At 39.6% G+C, this 18967-nt stretch overlaps 1 protein-coding gene across 1 annotated transcript in view; it reads right to left on the bottom strand.

Moving 5' to 3' along the window:
* Positions 1 to 355: 355 nt before the first annotated feature.
* ADCY9 (adenylate cyclase 9) overlaps positions 356 to 18967 on the bottom strand; it is an 81395-nt gene continuing 62783 nt past the window's right edge. Inside the window, exons 7-10 of the mRNA XM_032197488.1 lie at positions 14616 to 14775; positions 11478 to 11626; positions 8401 to 8442; positions 356 to 2510 (exon numbers count right to left, since the gene is read on the bottom strand). Coding sequence (XP_032053379.1) covers positions 1322 to 2510; positions 8401 to 8442; positions 11478 to 11626; positions 14616 to 14775 — 1540 coding nt within the window. The 3' untranslated portion in view covers positions 356 to 1321. The remainder of the gene's footprint in view (positions 2511 to 8400; positions 8443 to 11477; positions 11627 to 14615; positions 14776 to 18967) is intronic.

Raw genomic sequence — 18967 nt, forward strand, 5'->3', positions numbered from 1 at the left:
CCCTATTCCTGCTTTCAGTGGCACGCAGGGAGCATGCTGTTCTATTCCCTGCTGCAAAAGCACAGTGTAGGGGGCAAATCCTGAAAAAATATTGTGCAGCACCATTAGTTCAGTACAGAGGGAAGCTGGGATGCCCAACTGCGTTTGGTGGCTTCGGACGTTTCACCAGCTTTGAAACAAATATTGCCTAGGTAACAACATCCTCACAGTGGTTGGTAGTCCAAAGAGGCTGAAACGCTATCCCACTACTCTTGTTAAACCAATTAACGACTCATCTCTCCTGATCCCTTCCGCAAAAAAAAAACAAAAATGAAAACAAAATAAGAATAGAAATAAAATAAATAAATAAATAACGGCATCTCCAAAACATTTATTTAACTTTTCTCTCTCTCAAATCAGACCAGCTTAGAGACACCAACTTCACCTACCTTTGCCAATTCAGCTAGGGTGCGGAGCAACCTAAAACCCTTTCAGACACACAAAACCCGAATTGTAACGCTCTTCTGGTCGCTTGTCTGCTTCTGGAAGCCTGTCCTGAGAGCTGGTGAAGTCCGAACCCTTATTCCATTCCCACATATCAGTAACTCATTGGCTATATGGAAAAGAAGTGTATCCAAAGCACACAATGGCACATTAAGTTTGAAGAAAGCATTGGTAAAGGAGAATAAAACTACAGCAGTTGTTCAGCCTACTCTAACTAAATGTTGAGCCACTGCAGAACTCCTCCTCCAGCCCAACACAAAGTAAAATTGTGTCACCCCCTTGCCAAGACATTCTTTTGTGGTACGTTACTGGCACTTTATGTCAGTCTCATATGGTAGATACATGCACATTTGTCTGTGTGTTTACATACAAAAGGTCTGATAACAGTAAAACATTGTTCAGATAGATATAAAAAACCCAAGGAGTTGCATTAGCCAAAAAAAGTGTTTTGTGAGAAACAACAATAAAAATGATATAACCACAGCTTTTCTTTTCTTTAAAATTAGATAAATACCCAAAGCTATGATTTCACTTGGGGCCTCTGTACCTTGACAGGGAGTCCAATGGAGTATATCTGAAGGCACTTAATATCCTCTACTCAGCTGTAAGATGGTTGCACAGGGAGCTGGGGAGCTTGGGATGTGATTTGGGGCATGGAGGAGAGAGATGGATGAAAACAAGCCCTGAAGAGCTGTGATCCACACAGCATCAGGCGCTGAAATGAAAACAAACGTACAACCCAGGTGTTGAGAAGGTCTCTCTTGAAAAAGAAAACTGCCAATTGCAAATGTCTTTGTGTTTCTATTGACAGAGCACTTCATGCAACTCTGACAGTGCATCATACACTCTTAGAGATATTTAGCTTTGTCAGTTCATTGACCTCCTCAGTTCCCGCTTCCTCACAGTCAGTCTTCTCTACAGCTTTGCCAAACCTGCACCTCTCTTCTGCTTTCATCGAATCTTTCTGGAGCTTCTTGGAGGAAGGAAGAATGTCCTTGGTTTCTGAGTTATCTGTGCCATGGGCTATCTTATCAGAATTCTGTACAGAAGGCACCAGGTTGGCAATCTCGTCAGTCGGAGATCGCCCAATGCTGCCATCCACTTGAACCCGAATGTCTGGGGATATAGACAACTGGTGATGTGGCACGATCCCATTGTCCATGCATTTTGGGTACAGGTAGGTCTTCATCTGACCTTTCCCCTTCACATTGACTGTCCCCCTATAGTCAAAGTCATACCCCATCTTGTTCAGGATGCGGTAGCTTTCCTCACTCACCTGTATACGACACTCTACGCCAGTGGTGTCCATTCTGCTAGCAATGTTCACAGTGTCACCCCAAATGTCATACAACAACTTGGTGGTGCCAATGACCCCAGCAGTGAGAGGGCCATGGTTAAAGCCAATCCTAAGTTTAAAATTAAACCACAGCATGTTGTTGTTGAAGTCATCCACCACTCGCATCATTTCTTTGGCAAATTCAAAAAGGGTCTGCAAATGTCCATGGGGATGGTTGTTGTCCTGACACTGCGATGTGTTCAGCCCTGAAGCAGCCATGTAGGTTGCCCCAATTGTTTTGATTTTCTCAATGCTGCTGTAATGTGGTTTGCTTAGCAGCTCATCAAAATCCCCAATCAGTTCATTCAGGACTCTGTAGCACTCTTTGCCTCCTTCGTAGTTCTCTTCGTAGAACTCACTGAAGTTCACAATACTAGCAAAGATTACTCCGCCACTGTCATGGTTTTTGGAATAGCTCTGGGAAACCTTCAACTGCTCAGCCACGTGATAGGGAATAATATTCCTCAGCAACCAGTCAGCTTGATCCCTCATGCTCTGAATTTTGGTGCGATGAAGATCGGCCTCCACATCCCCATGGTAGTGGAGGCGGTAACTGACCTCAAACTCCCGATTCAGAAACCAGACCAGGAGGAGCAGAAGGAAAAAAACCAAAATCACTTCCTGACCGATGAGGTCTGCTGGCCTCTTCATGTCACTTGGCACCGAACTGTTGCACGGACTCTTCCTGGAGCTGGAAGCAGAAGAAAGGGAAGAACAAGAAAGGTGCATTTAAAAACATGGTCAGGGCACTGCAATTTCTGCTCCTACACTACAAGGAAATTGTTGGAAGTGTATGCTACATACCAAATTAGAGAATATGCCTTTAAAATTTTATCTGCTACTAAGCTTGCTAAAGAATTAATTTTGTTCTTAAACTCAACAAGTACTTCCTTAAAGGGATACCATCGGGTTTAGCAACACAGAAATTGGCCCACCTTTACGTTGGTCCTGTTATAAAGATTTCACTAAGGAGACAGTTATTGTTCTATATAAATACTACATATAACTATATAAATACTATTCTATATAAACACTACATGTAAATACATATAAATAAAGGCTTAATAATGGCTGTGTGTTTAGATACATGCATGTACATGTCTGTCTACAGCTGCGTGCGTTAGTGTGTGTAACTGGCGTGTTTATAATTTCTTTGTACACACTTCCAATATTTAGAAACATTCACTTTAGATTTTTCGAGCTTTTCCCTCGTCTCCTCATCAAAGACAACCTTTGCAGTGTGCCTTTAACGTTAACGTGTCAAGGTTTTGGAAGAAGATAGCCCTGTACAAGATGCTTCGTGAAGAACATCATGTCTCCTGCATGAAAGCGCTGAATATGGAGCTCTGGGTTGACATCTTTTGCACTTTACAACCAGTGAAGCTTTTTATGGTGGAGATGGAAAGTTTCTCAGAATACCAAGATTAAAAAAAAAATTAAAAAATAAAAATCAAGGCTCATATAGATTAAGAGCAATATTTCAAATCCTTTTGACAATTCGTTGACTGCCTGTGCAGATTATGAAGCACTGACAGAGTACGCTTCCAGTGCCAAACAGCCCTTAGCAAGGAGACATCTGCAGTCCACAGTCTCAACTTTCTGGAGAGATGTGAAGACACATTTAGTCTGAGAAGACACCACCTATGCAATGCTGGAAACTAAGTCTAAACCCAGACAGATTGGCATGCAGAGATTTCCGGAGTCATTTAACTGATTTTTTTTTTCCTATGAACTTTCTTATGCCAAAGTGTAAGACTTGATATGTGCAGACACATGCTCGGGTTTCTCAAGTTAAGAAATGGTCTGATAAGGGAAAGCATCACCTCAACCTTTATTCTTCAAAAAGAGAAATGCAACCTGTATCTCAGTGTCTGTTTGTGTTCCTCTTATGAAGGTATGTTAGCAAAAAGACATCAAAACCTCAAAGCACAACAGTAGCAACAGTTCAAGTAAAGAAGACTTTAAATTTGTTTCTGTAATGTGAAAACATTTCAATGTTCAGTTTGTTTCTTTATGTCCGTAGGGGACATGCTTCCACTTCTGAAATCAAAGCAAATGTTTTAGCAACTGAGCTACATTCCAGACCCTATTTCTTTTTCTGGAAGTTCTTTCTCAAATATTTGATTGCACAGTACAGCCAGAAAGGTATGATGAAGCAAACCCCGCACAGTTGTGATACAGATGAATACACACATTTTATTCTGTGCTATGGTCTTTTTTTTTGTATATGTATCTATTGAATTTTATCATAGTAAGCCTATAGGAGAGAAAAAAGTTTCTGCAAGTATTTACAATAGAGAGCTTACAGGTCACATTTCAGATTAAAGGTAAGACTATGTATTATGTTGGGAATTAATATATATAACATATATATATATATTTTCCCAATCATAAATATACTTCTCCCAGGAGAAGTGAAGGCATATTCATTTTATTGGTTTGACATAAAAAAAAAATAAAAAAAAAAATTAATCAATGACTGGAATAGTAAGAATTTCTAAAACACAAGCCTTGCTGCCTCTTTAGCAGGTAGAAAAATATCCGCCAAATTTGATGGGCTTAGAGAACAGAACAAGAGAGGATAGGTAAGAGTAAAGATCTCTTTAAATAAAGAAAGCTGGAGGAGGTGAGGAATGAATCTCAGTCAAGAAGCATGATTCAGGTTCTTTTCAAAACAGTTGATTATTTTCCATATCTTGTGGAAAGAGATCTGCCGGCAGATCTGAGCAATGCCAAGTTACTCCTTTGAGAGTACACGAGTTTGATTCAGATAGTCTGCTCTAACATCAAACAGCCCTGCCACAGGGATTTATTTAAGTCATTAGAGGCTTTTTATTTAGTTTTTATTGTACAAAATAGTCCTTGGTTCTGTAATTCCTCGTAAATAAATTAAGAAGGCACCATACATTTTCCGTTACAAAAAGTGGCCCGTATCAAACGCTAGAGATGCCTTTTAAGAACAAACTCCTGCCTCCCATTCACAGCTCCTGAAGCACTGGCATCTGCGAGCTCTCAATCATCTCCTCAAGCACCGGCTTGACCTTGTTTCCCACGTGGGTGTACAACCTTAGAGATCTGCATTTGAAATGAGAGTGACTCACTTGTAAGCTGACCTGATTTCATTAATAAGGTAATGGGTTAGTATCTCAAAAGAGAAGGTGCAGTATCTTTTCCAGAGCAGGCATTTTTGATCCCTATGCGACTGCTACAAGCATTAGTACAAAAAGCCACAATACTAACCTGAAGGAGGAAACATTTACTTCCTACTCATTTGAAAATCAAATTTCTGGACATTGCAGAGAATAGGTTACAGGACCTACAGGGCTTTAAACCACCTCACAGTCTGTTAGCAAAGATGACCCTCTGTCCAAAGCTGCCCTTTAGAATGCAAGGAAGAAAAAAACCCACACCTCTATATACGAACGGATCACACAAAACCAAATCCTTTTAAGTTCTACTTTTCATGAGGTGTTGCAGCAGAAAACTAATTTTAAAAGTCATTCAGACCGAAATCTTAAGCTGTCAATGTTCCTTTAACTCAAACTGTTGAAGCACTTCCTGGCACAGATGCCTAACTATTAACTTGGCATCTTCATTCAGCCTGTGTGTTGAATATGGAACAAGTGAGAGCTCCGGAGATAGAATCTCCTTTGGCTTGATCACAAATCATAAAGATAATGGCTTTCTACTTATAAAGATTTTTGGAAAGCCATTTTGCTTCTGAGCCAGTAACCTATGTTTGGATTTGGATTTCTTACTATATTTAAAGTGGATGCATGCCTGCTAAATCTTAAAAAAGAATGCAATGGTGGAACAGCACGGAAAAAGGAAATCAAACAGCTGCTTTCAATGAAGAACATAAAGAGGAGGCATATAAAAAAAACCCTATCATCAAGCAATTATAGTCTTCCACCTTGAGTAGCCTATCAGTGTTCCTCCTTGAGCCATTACAGGCTGCGACAATATACTTTATCTGCTCTCAGATAAGAAATGAATGAAAACAAGAAATATTTCTTGCTTAGAAGACCAAGTGCAGTAATACCTCTTTGGGGCTGATGAACTGGTCTGTCTGGAAAAGGAGGCAAATTCCATATTTTGATTTACTGAGCACAGCATAGACAGTCCAGAGATGAACTCTGTGCTAAGACTTCATTACCATTACTAGTACCTTTCCTCCCAAGCAATATTAATTATTATCTCAATTCTTGATCAAGAGCAGGGAATGGCTTCATGAAAGGCATGCAAATAAAAAGTTTGTCTTGCCCTCTCAGAGCTAAGGAAAAGCTTTTGCTCTGATTTGGGTGACCAAGGGATCTTTTTTGTTTATCTATACTAATCAGAAATGAACAGCGTAAATGTTTGTTAGGATAAGGGAGTTTCAACTTTTTATTGGTACACCACCTGGAAAAAGGGAAAAATATGTTTGCACATAACTCTAAAACTGTGGTATATAACGATGCACATTAAAAAGAGCCCCAAGCTACCAAATTCTGTTGCAAATCAACAGTAGAAGCAGAATAGGATTAACTCCTAGTTCTCTCTTTTAACTTCCAAACCAGAGAAGAATTACATCACTTCCTAAGTTTGGACAGCTTCAGATCAGAGGAGCCTAAGCCACTCTCAAACATCGCACTGGTGTGACAGAGTTCCTGCATTAAACCAGAGATGGTGACCAACAAACTACCACCCAACAAAGCTGCTGCTGCCCGCAGGAAGGACAGCGCTGTGCGATATTTACACGTGCACCATGTATCTGCATTTTTTCTCTGACTGAAGGAATGACAGGCAAAATACAAATACCACGCATCTCACAGTAGAAAGCTTAATTTTAAGCTTAGAAATGTTTAATGAGCCAGGTGTTTTGGTCACTGCTTTATTTAGAATCTAAATCACAGGCTACAATTTGCAAAGCAGGTAGAGTGTACTCCATGCCTGCTTGCAGTAACGACCTCTACGTGGTTTGGTTTTATCTACTTTTACCTTTATTTATCATGAGTTAGAAGTTACATGATACGTTCTTGAAATAAAAATGTTTGCTTGTAAACAATGCTTGACAGCTCTTTTTTGACAGATTCCTAATAAACAATGATATACAAACAGTCGTGGAACTGAAGACAGGGTTGTCAATTATTTAAGGCAGAATGAATTATTTATTAGTGATTAGCAGCTGGTCAGGAGCCTGTTAAGCTGTTGTCAATGGTGGCCAAGACATTTGTAATTCTGAGCAACATAAAAGCTTAGGCCATTTCACAAACTAATAATACAACACTGAAGATTTAAATTCAGGTTAATCCTAAGACATTACCTTCAGTGATCACCACACTTCAATATTTTGTACATTGCATTTTCAGCAAATTCCCTCCAGTGTTTTGGCCTACAAAAACCGAGCAACCTCTGTTTTTTGGCTTTAACTTTTCAGCCCTTCTGGGTTTAGTGAACTGGAATTCCCTTCTGAAAATGAAGTTATCTTTCATCTTTGATCTTCAATCAAAGCCATAAGAAAGGAAAAACCATGTAAAAAAATACCACTGTATTAAATTTTATCATCTTGGTGAATAAATCTAATAAGAAAGCTTAGTTACCATCTCCCTGTCTTTACAACACACACATTTTTGCTAAACTAACATAGCACTTTGTGCAGATAATTTTTAAAAGTAAATACTGTTTTTTTTTTTTTTTTTTTTTTTTCTGATACATACAGCAAAAGCAACATCCTCTTGAATACACACTGGTTTAAATGAATTACTTAGTCAACTTGTTCATACGGTCATTAGTTCATTCGAGCACAACAACACCTCAGTATTGCCCCCAAATGTGCAATTAGAAAACACATTTTTCTAATACCAACAACTAGTAAAAACACTTAAAATGGTAGAAGAAAAACTCGCAATAAAATCACAGGGAATTCAGCACTGAAATAATTAGAGTGAATCTTTAATTCGCTGATCTATAAGGGGCTATTCATAACCCAGTAAAAGATTTTTGTTTGTTGGTTTAGAAGTCTGGGGGCTACAATTTCATTTGCTCTCAATGACAGTACGTGCTGTGCTGCCTAAGTGAGCTCCGGGTGACAGACAGCACGCAGACTGTCATTGCCTGCATGTCTCCGTCCTGATGAAGGCAGCTGGCTTCACAGTCTGCTCTTTCTGCTGACGTTTCTCTACACCAGGGAATTCTCAGCTGCCCAGCTGTGGGTAACATCTAACTCTGCATGCTTCCAAATTGTGCAAATCAACAAAACAATTAAAAAAAAAAAGCTCAAGATGTACAGATAGTGCTTTAAAAACAGCTACTACTGGAAGAACAGGTGCTATTTTATACAGCTCCTCCATAGTTCTATTTCTTACAAATAAAATTTAAAAAGAAAATAGCATTATGCAATTCAGCAACTGCAGCATTAGCTCTCTGATGATTTTTCATCATACTCAGGTCTTCTGGAAAGGAAATTAGGTACACAAGGAGCTTAAACACAACTTGCTGGACCAATTTGTTGAATTCCCAAGTGTATGCAAACTTTTACTACATGTAATTGTTTGAAAATGTTTCTATTCCTAAACACAGTCATTTGATATAAAGTTTACCTAAAGTTCTGCGCCAAATCCAGATGAAAAGTTTCCACAGAGCTGAAATAAAAAAAAAAGCATTGACATCAGAAGGAAGTTAAAGCAATAAACAAAGCATTCTGCCAGAATTCCAGTTAGCATTTTGAACTTTTCTATTATGCGGACAGTAGGACCAATAATAGCACTGCACATTTGATCAACTTCAGACAAACTTTGTTTGAACGCCGCCTTATCTGCACTTTTTGCTTGGCAGAAGTAACCACAGTCAGACAGCGATGCAAAAACCTCTGAAGACTAGGTGATGATAATGCAGTCAATATGATGTCTGGAACAAGTAATTGTGAAAGAATCCAGACTTACCTTGGAAACATAGAAAACCAATTTCAGAACTCTAAAAATCAGCTATGCCTCCATCTTATTGGACCAACACAATACAAAGATTAAAAAAAAATAATAACCAAAACACAAATATAGAGTCTCTTTTTGAAGATGCCATGAATGAAAGTAATTTAAACATTACAATTTCTATGCAGCAATTACGTATTATAATTGACAGAACTAGTTACTTTTTGGGGGGGAAAAAAAGGTAAAGAATAGTGCAGAATGGATTTCCCTGTGAGGTATAAAGCTGCAATTACCTTTTTGACAAAAAATCATCTAGACTATCGATAAGAAAGGAACAAAAAAAAGTTATTATTAATCTAGGCAAATAGAAGTTACGGGACACACTAATTCAACCTGCATTTTGTTCACGATCTATTCTACAAATTGCTGTTTTTCAGGTATGCAGTTGAACAGCTCAGCCTATTACTTTAAATACTTCAGAGATGAAATAACATATTGCATGAATTCTAAACTTTGCCCATTCCTGATCACCACTACTCAAACCACAGGCAAAAATACACTATCATCAGGAAAATTTCTTAAGACAAAGTTTCTTAAACATTCATAATTACCCCCTTAGTAGTTAGCAAAGGTGGTGCTACAAATTGTCAGATTGCAAGGTCTCCACCTCTCTGTTTGGGAATAACCTTTCCAGTCCCTTAATAAAATTGATGTGCAGGGAAATCCCCAAGTTATCTCAAGTTTTGTGTCCCTCCCTTTGCGCAATATCATGATGCAGAGCTTATGTACCAGCTGATCTAGTAATTACACCTGTGATTTGTCTAAAATTTGTCTCTGAATATGGAAGTAGGAGTTAAAATTATGACAACAAACGTTTTGATTTTCTTCTGCAATAAACTGCACAGAGGTCTGTTGAAGTAATCACCCAGGAAAATGTCAACCACTTTGATACCTTTTCCATGCTGTAGCTTGACTGCCTGCCTTTGCATAAAGGCTTTTGGTACTACACTGACGTTACATTACCCTATTCTAAAAGGCTCTGCTTGCTGGTCATGGTCCTGGGCAAGCAGCTCTGGGTGTCCCTTGCTGGAACAGGGGCTGCAACTGAAACCCCCAGGGGTCCCTTCCAGCCTCAGCCATTCTCTAGTTCTGTCTGTGATTCTGCACCCAGCACCAAGTTATGCTGCAGCAGCTCCATGAAGACATGCTAGCAGCAGGCGTGTAGCTTAATGAGCAGCAAGACCCCTGGCCTGGGGGAATTATGGAAGAGGAGCAAGGGAGTCGTGAAACAGCGTTATGAGTTTACTGTTCACTGACTTCCTTGAAAAAATGAACCTGCGGCTAACTTCTCAGTGAAGCTGGTGGTTGGACAGGGAAAGAGTGCCAAGGAAAAATGAAATGAGTGAAAGTAACTGTTACTGGGAGAGGGTCACTTAGCACACTGGAGGAGTGATGTTGTTAGGTAAGCTGGACAAATAAATCCAACTGAAAAATCAGAGATGAGAAAAAGGGAGCAGGCATCCAGAAACTGCACACTACTTCCAGAAACCAAACACTTCTTCCCTCCACTGAAGCTAGAAAAGGCTGTTCTGTACTCCTCGCTTGAGTGCTCTGCTGACATAAAAAGGATTTTCTTTAGTCTAATATGATCTAGAAACCATTTGTCAACTGACACCAGTTCCAAGTTATTTTTTTCTAAGGAGGGACAAGCTCTTCTTCCTACAGCTCTCATAGCCACTTCTGAGTTACTTACAGCCTGAGCAGATGTTAAGGGTGACTTTTATTCTGTCCTCTTATAATATAAATTGGATCAAGATTAAGAGTCAGCTGAAGACGCCTGAAGAGGGGAAAACTAAATACACAAAACACGCATCTGCAATATTTTATTTTTTTTTCTTTCCCCGGCTTTTCACCATATGGTTCAACAGGCCTCTGAAGAAGTGTAAAACGAATGAATAGCTTTTGATAGGAATCACAGAAGTCTAGCATAAGAAGTCCTTGCAAAGCCCATGCTATGGTGAGAGTGCCAAAAGCCATATTTCTTAGGCCACCAAGAAGCGCAGTTTGATTATAAAATTTTGACAATAGGAGTGGACAGGGGGCTGGAAGGAGTCCCTTGACTATCTTGGCGAGAAAATAGAAGAATACTGCAAACAAGTTCTCCTATGGAGAAAGCTGCTTATCAGCAGACAAACTGAAAGGGCTTAAGGTTATTTCACACAAACTACATTAACATGATTCCTCTAGTTATGGTTTTGCAGCATCCTCTGAAAAGGCAGAGAAGTGAGAAAGGAAGCAGGATATTAGATCTCTATTAAATCTGAATGCCTGCCTTTTACAGTGCATAATTCCTTGAGGAGGGATCTGGAAGAACAACACACGATTCTTAAGTACAAATGTAAATACAGCTAGGAGAGGACACCAAACAGCTCAGAAATATCTTAAAATAGATTTTCTAACAAAAGGTAAAAAACAATTCTATGGGTCTCCTACGTTTGCCCTAGAAACACACCACTTGAGGATAGAGCATCATTTCAACACAGGTTACAGGAAAGGGCCCCTCAGGTAGCCTTCTGAAATGCCTCCAAAAACACAGATCTCTTTCCAAATCAACTTTGTACATTTGAGATACTAGAGAAATTCATGGCAGATACTAAAATCATATGTATTGGACTGGCAGCGAAAAATTTGTTTATCCCAAATTTGCTTATCCCAAACATGGTCTATGGGTGCTGGGATGTGATGCTCACCTGTCTGGACACAAGGAGATGTAGAGCAGAATGAGAAGCACTGCTCCTACTACAGTTGCCAATAGAGATCTCATCCAGGAGCTAAGCTGGCAGAAGTTACAGTACTGCACAATGGTGATCAGAATGGCACAACACATAAACATGGTGTACTGCAACAAAGAGAGAGAGTGCGAGTTAGCTTTGTCTTGCTGACTGGAGCCCTTTTGCACATAAATGCCAGCACAAATAAAGGCATGTGCAATATGAGAGAGAAAGCCCTAATTTCCTTGTGTGATATGCACATTAAGTGATCCTCATTGTGTCTGTAACAGGAGGCAGCACTTGAAGATGGAGGTCTTCCCTTCAAAGAGCAAGCAAACTTTTAGCATTGACAGTTTGTCACAATTTTCCCTAGATACAGTTTTGCATTACCGCATTATACCACCATTATTTCAATACTATTCAACACCTTCAGCTTACCTTAGCAAAATGCTCAGTTCCTCTTCTTATTAAAAAAAAAAAAAAAAAAAAAAAAAAAAAAAAAAAAAAAGGAAAAAAGGAAAAAATAGGGTAAGCATTGACATTAATCTCCTCTCTAATTACTGGGATTAGACCCTCCCTGTTTTGAACGGGATGTCAAAATTCCACTGCACTGAAAATGTGGAACATATTCACCCTAAGGAACTACAACCAGCTTCCTACCCTTAAAAACACTTAGAGGATGCTAGCATACTGCCTATCAGCAGGTGAATAAGGAAATAAGAAAAAACTATTTCGATCACAGAAGACAAGTATCAATCACTGTCAATCAGTGCTCGGTAATACCACTACTTGTGCCAATTAAAAAAAAAAAAAAAGTTGGATTTTCTCTTCCAAATGCCTTATCTCAGAATGCTTTCCCCTTCCACATCTTTGCTGGATAAATAAAAGGAAGTGCAGAACGGAGATATTCCCCAAAATGTCTTAATTTCCCTGAGATACAACGTTACACCAGTCAAAGCTCTCAAGCTGTTGTGCAAGGTCTGGTTTTATCAAGAATATCGATGACCATCCAAGCTAAAACAGAGACTCCACAACCGCGTCCTGGAGCTCTGTTCTGCTACATACTGCATTTTACAGTATCAAATGATCGCTCTCTCTCTCCCCCATTTTAAATTTCCTTTACAGCTGAAATGCAGAAAATGCAAATTAGGAATACTCTCACATAACAAATAAGCATGTGATTCAGAAGTAGACACAGTGTATGGAAAAAAAAACTTACATAATTTACCATTTTAAACCACAAGAACAGTGTTTTTTGTTTAATTTAATGACTCAAAAATGGATAAATTTCATTTCAGAAGTGTCCATAAAAAACATAATTTAAACTTACTTTTTTCCCCCCATTTCAGGTCTCCTAAAGTGGCAGAGCACTGGTTCTCACTCCAAGTGATGCCCCAGCATGAAGCCAGCCTATAGAGGGTCAGCAAGTGCTGTGTTTACTATGTATGCATGGCTTTGGAAAGTTTTTTTTTTCATTGCTGTTTTTGTTAATTTTGATTTTAATTATTTTATATCCAGGGAAGGTATAAAATGCTATGAATAAAAAAAAAACTTTGCAAAACCATGTCATAGTAAAATATGACACTTACCTGACCCTCTATAGATTGATTCCATTTCCTAGAGCTCCATGATTGTTGGAACATCCCTGAGCACAAGATGAGTTGGGACATCTCTTGGAGAGTGAGCCAACAACCCCGCGACTCTGGAGGACCTGCAAGAGGAAAGAAAGCCAAGATCATTCTCAGCTTGGTGATGAACACCACCGCCTCACTGCTGCTGCTTGAAGCCCTTAGACCAATAACCTGGTATGATGAGGTATTGAGAATACGCTAACAAAAATGGGTCTTCCAACGTTACTTTTACATGTTTGGAGAGATGATCATGGATGGTGATGAATGGGATGATATAAAATCAATGCACAAAGAAATTTGAGAGATTTGAAGGTTTTCAGGTTCCTTCAGTGTAAAGAAAATATTCCTACAATTAGTTTGCTAGTGGTCATGAGGAAAGAAGGCCATCATTAAACTAAAAAAATTGTACAGCTTTAAAATAGTTAACTTTGGTTATATTCACAAAGGTAAAAGCTACAGAAAGATTTTAAACATGGGTTGTGAGATCCTCAAATCCAGTCCTTTGAGACTGTGAAAACCATGGAATAGATTTAAATCAAAATGTCTGGTCCATATGTTCCCACAGAACAAACACTTCCCGACACACAGTACCAAACTGCATCTGTAATTCATGGTAGGAAGAAGGAAGAGGATCTGGTTGTTACCTATAAGCAGGGCCCTGCAATAGCAAGCGATTTGTAAATGAATTCCCTGAAGATCCTGGAAAGGAAGGCTCATACACTGTGCTACCTAAGAGAAACAAACTTTCATCTGTTTCTCATCTGTTTTATTCATAAAAATTATAAGCACTGATTTTATGTGATGCATCACCTTTAAATTAAACAGTTATTTTCTTTCCTCCATATTTATCTCCTTGCTCCCTGCTTCTGAATGTTTTTATTAAAGGAGGCACCAAATCTTCTGTGAACATGTCTCTGGCTGGGTCAAAAAAGCCAATTTCTTTCAGTTCCTTTTAAGAAGGCACATCCTGTATTCTTTAACCATCCCTGCAGCCCCTCAGGGTAATCATTTTTATGTCCCAACAGCTCTTTCCTTTCAGTTTCTCCACCTATCCTGGCAGAGAAAAAAACAACCCACTGCTAATACTGGTCTTGCTCTTAGATTTACTAATATGCATGCAAACTTCTTAGGTTCACAAAACATTTCAGACTACAAACTCCAAATCAAAAAACAAAATAAAATACTCTACTTGCATTAGTCAGAGTAAATACCAGCAGAAATATTTGTTCTAAGGGAAAAAAAAAAAAAGTGTATGCACACAGGTATTTATAACGCTCTCTCTCCTCTTCTGTATGACAGTTTTCCAGCAAGTCACTGTATTTATGTAACAAACTGTATTCCATCATACACAAAAGCCCTGTTTTTCTCTAACGGATCTGTATCAAACATCTGTAAAGCATGAGGGAAGTGAAGGAAGAAGGCAGGCAAGCAACAAGCTAAGTTAGATCCAAAACGTCAGACTATGAAACGGAGTTCTACAACTTACATGTATATTTGTTTCAAAATCAGAGGTGAAGTGCGAAAAAACTGCAAGAGCTGGGAGAGAAACTAGGATTGCACCGAAAAAATGTCGAGGCAGCCAGCCAGATATCACCTCCAGGAGACGCTTCGTGCAAGTCATCACCTCCTCCAGGAAGAATGCCATCCTGGAACAAACGGAACCACAGACCTGTGAGTTAATTTCAGCACATCACTCCATACAGCTTAATTACCTGTAATAAGATAACTTAAAATTCTTCACTGGGGCTGCAGCACCAGTCGCAGCTTGCCACGTGCCATACCACCTGCTGGTAAGTTCAAGGAATGATCCAGGCGTGCTGAAAGATGATGGCTCGTTTGCTACAGCACGAGGTGGGATGGGAGGGAGGGGGGATGCTGGGGTTTGAGAAACAAACTGGAAAACACTTTTCACTTGGAAGGTAAGCGTATGAGAGACTTACAGTCATAAATACTTAGCCTTAAAGAGGTGGGGAGAGCTCCCGAGGGCAGATCAGTGGAGACACTTCTTACACCTGAGCGCTTCTCATTGTTAAAACAAGTGAGCAAAGGTGAAAGCTTGCTTAACAAACTGTTTTTTATCTACAGAAACAGATTATCAGCAAAATTTGCTTCTCAAAGCTCAGAAACATTCATCACTCTCCAAAAATTGCAACCGCTTTTCAAGGTTTCAATTATTTTTATGGAGGCATAAATAGGCAATGCAATAGTTGCCTTCATTCAAAGGCTCTCCATTGTGGATGTGTGTATTTACCACAGCGGGTCTGGGCTTTTGTTGCTTTACCAAAGGATTCCTGCTTTTGTGAGACGAACTTACTTCAAAGAGAAATGGCAGAACCACAGAGCCTGCTGTGAGACCACGGGGCAGGCGTGAGCAGCTCCCTGTGCGTTTGTGGCACAGGTAATTCTGCTGGTGCCACAGTGGATGACCAGGGAGCCCGAATGGCAAACGCGTTTTTGGACAGAGATGCTCACAGCTGACAAGAATGTTTAAATACAATATATGCTAAATGTGGAATTCACACATTCCAAAGTCACAAACTATTGCACACTACCTAGATCTTTTTTAAAAAATGACAACAAATAAATAAATAAATAAATAAACACAGAGGATTTTTCTCTAATGCTTTTGACTAAAATACAAGGTATAATGTTGGATAAAAACCTGATAAAAAATGGGTAAAGTTTTCTGCGTGACTTGGACACTAATTGCACGCCTTTTAAATATGCCTTGCTCATGAGTATTACTTTAATTCTCAGCTCTAGGCTTCATGAATTTTGCAACCCTTAGCATTATTCAATAGACTTATTCTCTCCTTTAATACATTAAAATATTGGAATTATACTTAAGTGCAAAGAAAAAAAAAGAGAAAATTAGGGCAATAGGATGGAAAACGCTGTAATACATCAGCACCCCACGAGAGGGTGCTCACAGATTTCTCAGTGCCTAGTTAATGGAGTCCCATGTAAGCCAAAAAGCATAGCTGTATTACATCATAAAAGAGAATTTGCAACAAAGCACGGAAATACAACTGCATAGAAAGCAAAATAAATTCAAAAGCCCTGTAGAGTAATTACTATTTTTTCTGAAGTGTTATATACTGTCCTGACAGCCTCTACCATCCATGGCAGAACGTGTCCCGGCTCCAGCAGCAGCCAAGCTGCTCCAGTATCGAGTCCTTCTGAAAATGCCACCCAAGTTCATGCCTCTAAAAATAAAGTCGATCCTGCTAAAGCGTACGAACTGGGATCAGCATTTACATGGCTAAACAGTGAGATGGAAACAGCTCCGGCTCTGGCAGAGCACCGTGGGCAGCACCCATCACTCCTGAGTGGAGCTGGGCACCCCCTGCCCACGCCAACGCCTGGACCCTGCTGTGGGTGCAGATCCCAGCCCTGGGGACGGGCACCCGGCACCACTGGTGTCTCACAGCCCGACCCACGCGGGCACTGCACGGAGCAGAAAAGCTTGGTTTTTGCCAAGCCTCATGCCAGGATAAATTCTTGTGGGAACTATAGCAACAAATCCATCAGCAAACCTGATCTGTTAATCCTGGGATGAGGACACTTCTTTATTTAGGCAGCTGCATGTTTGAAAAAGCAAGCACAAATTCCAGGACAACTCCACATTTCTCAGTGGTAATGTTTACCTTCTTGCATTGATTTTTATTTTTTTTTTTTTCAGTCCAGAATCAATTGCAATGCTCTGTGCTCTGGAATTAAAACAAGCGAAACCCCATCTTTCACAAAACAGATGAAGCCTGTGAACGCAGCACAGCTCTCCCATCAGAGGAAGCGAGCACTGCATTAAATCCCGGCAGCAGGAGAGCTGCAGACATTTAATGGCCACAGGGCACTACCGGTAAATAATGCAGTGTCAGTGGGTAGCTCAACAGGGCTTAAATGCTGAAGCATCTAAGATGTTTACACAAGCTGCAGTTCAAATTAGTAACTTTGGCATAAATGATTAATGGCTAATGGAGAACATTACCGTCATTTCTGTATTTACTGGCAGTTTAAAATCAATTCCCATATTTCAAATCAAAAGCTTTTGGCACAGCAGTGAATTGGTGGGATATTAAATACCAAAGTCACAGATGTTAGAAATAAATAAAAGCAAAACAGAATACAGTTTGCCCTTGCATCAATACTCTATGTAAGTCAGGTTGTTAACAAAACCAGTTCATTAAGCTCTAGTTGCACAAAGCAATTTTTGTTCTTGGCTATGAGGAATTTAAGAAGATCCAATCGGTCAGCTACCTGGTTTCAACAGCAGACAGACTTTGGATATTACTTTGGCAAGCCTTGAGAAGGTAAAGTAGTGGGCAAAGGGCAGTTTTATTTCATCACACTACAGCAGGTTTCCATTCTACTGCTTTGACTCTATTTGCTTTTTTTCTTCACCCAGAAGATTTTTTTCCTCTCTATTAAGGTACTTCTAAACTGATGAATCAACTTACCAGGTGCTCCCACCTCTCACTCTTTAGAACAGGATTGAAATATCCACTACACTGGATTCGTCTCCTCACTGAGAGATCTTCACTGAAGGGTGTTATTGAAAGCAATGCATGTTTTAAACATCTTATTTATAACAAGTTTTAATTGAGAACAAGAACTGGATGAAAAAAGCTTCTAGTTAACAAAAAAACTTGTATTCACACCTAAAATAGTGGGCAGATCTCTTTTACCTGTATTCCTGCAGAAGCACCCCTAAGAATCCCAAGTGAAACTTCACACACTGTCGTATGCTCAGTGACATTTCCCAAGGTATTTTTTTATAAAATACCAGAACTTTAAGACCTTTTACACTCCAACTGAACTCATGAAAGTCAAAGTAGTCATATTTCAAGTGGGCAGAAGGACATTCTTTGCACTACATTTACAGAACTGGAGATGACATACTCCACATGCTGACAAATTAAGCACCACTTTTTGCATGCAGCTTTAAACAATTAATTCTAGAGTGGCACTTGTGATAACAGTGGGATCCTCATCTATAGATACTCCAATAATTTATTATCAGACACTTCAAAGAAATCAAAACATCCTTCTCCTGCAAGCCTTGCTCCATAAGGACTTCTGCTCTAACAACTTCAGTTTTACCTCGTTTCTCATTGTGCAGGCAGTGAGTGCTTTCCTCTCCCACTACCGCAGCTGGACTCGAGCCCTTAGCCACAAGAGCTGCAGCGAGTACTTCCTAGTCTGAGCACTGGATTCAATTAAAAGTCAGACTGATTTAAATACAGGGTGCTTCGCATCATGATAATGAAAATACAATAAGAAACTTAGGCAAGAATTTTTTGGTCCCAAAATAATCCCTCTCCTGAAATTCTAGGATTGTGCCCAGCATTGTAGTCCAATCCCCTCCCTTTAAGATATCTCTGTGGTATTCTGTGATTGTCACTTGTGATGACATTTCTGCACAGGAAGCTCTGCGCTTTTCTGTGCATAATGAGCGGTCAGAGTGAGCAGTCCTCGCTTTGAAGACAATTTAAAGAGGAAAAGGATGATTTTGTTCTTTCTGATCAAAGGAAGTGAGATGGAATAAGGGCACAACAGTACGTCTGTCCTCTTGATGCCAACAAGCTCCATGCTTCAGCAGTGAAAACAGAGCTGCCTGTAAACTCATCCTCTGGGAATATGCAACGCAGTGCACAATTTAAAACATTTTGAATTTAATGCAGCCAACTAAGGAACACTTACAGAATGATCGTATTTCAATAGCGCAGATGGGGAAGTGGAAGGTTGTTACACTTGTACATGAGCGTGTGCCTCAGGCTGTGGAGACTGGAGTGCCCCAAAAATGTATCTTACCGTAAGTAAATATGGACCATAAATTCA

Source organism: Aythya fuligula, chromosome 15 (assembly GCF_009819795.1).
Source record: "Aythya fuligula isolate bAytFul2 chromosome 15, bAytFul2.pri, whole genome shotgun sequence".
NCBI lineage: Eukaryota > Metazoa > Chordata > Aves > Anseriformes > Anatidae > Aythya > Aythya fuligula.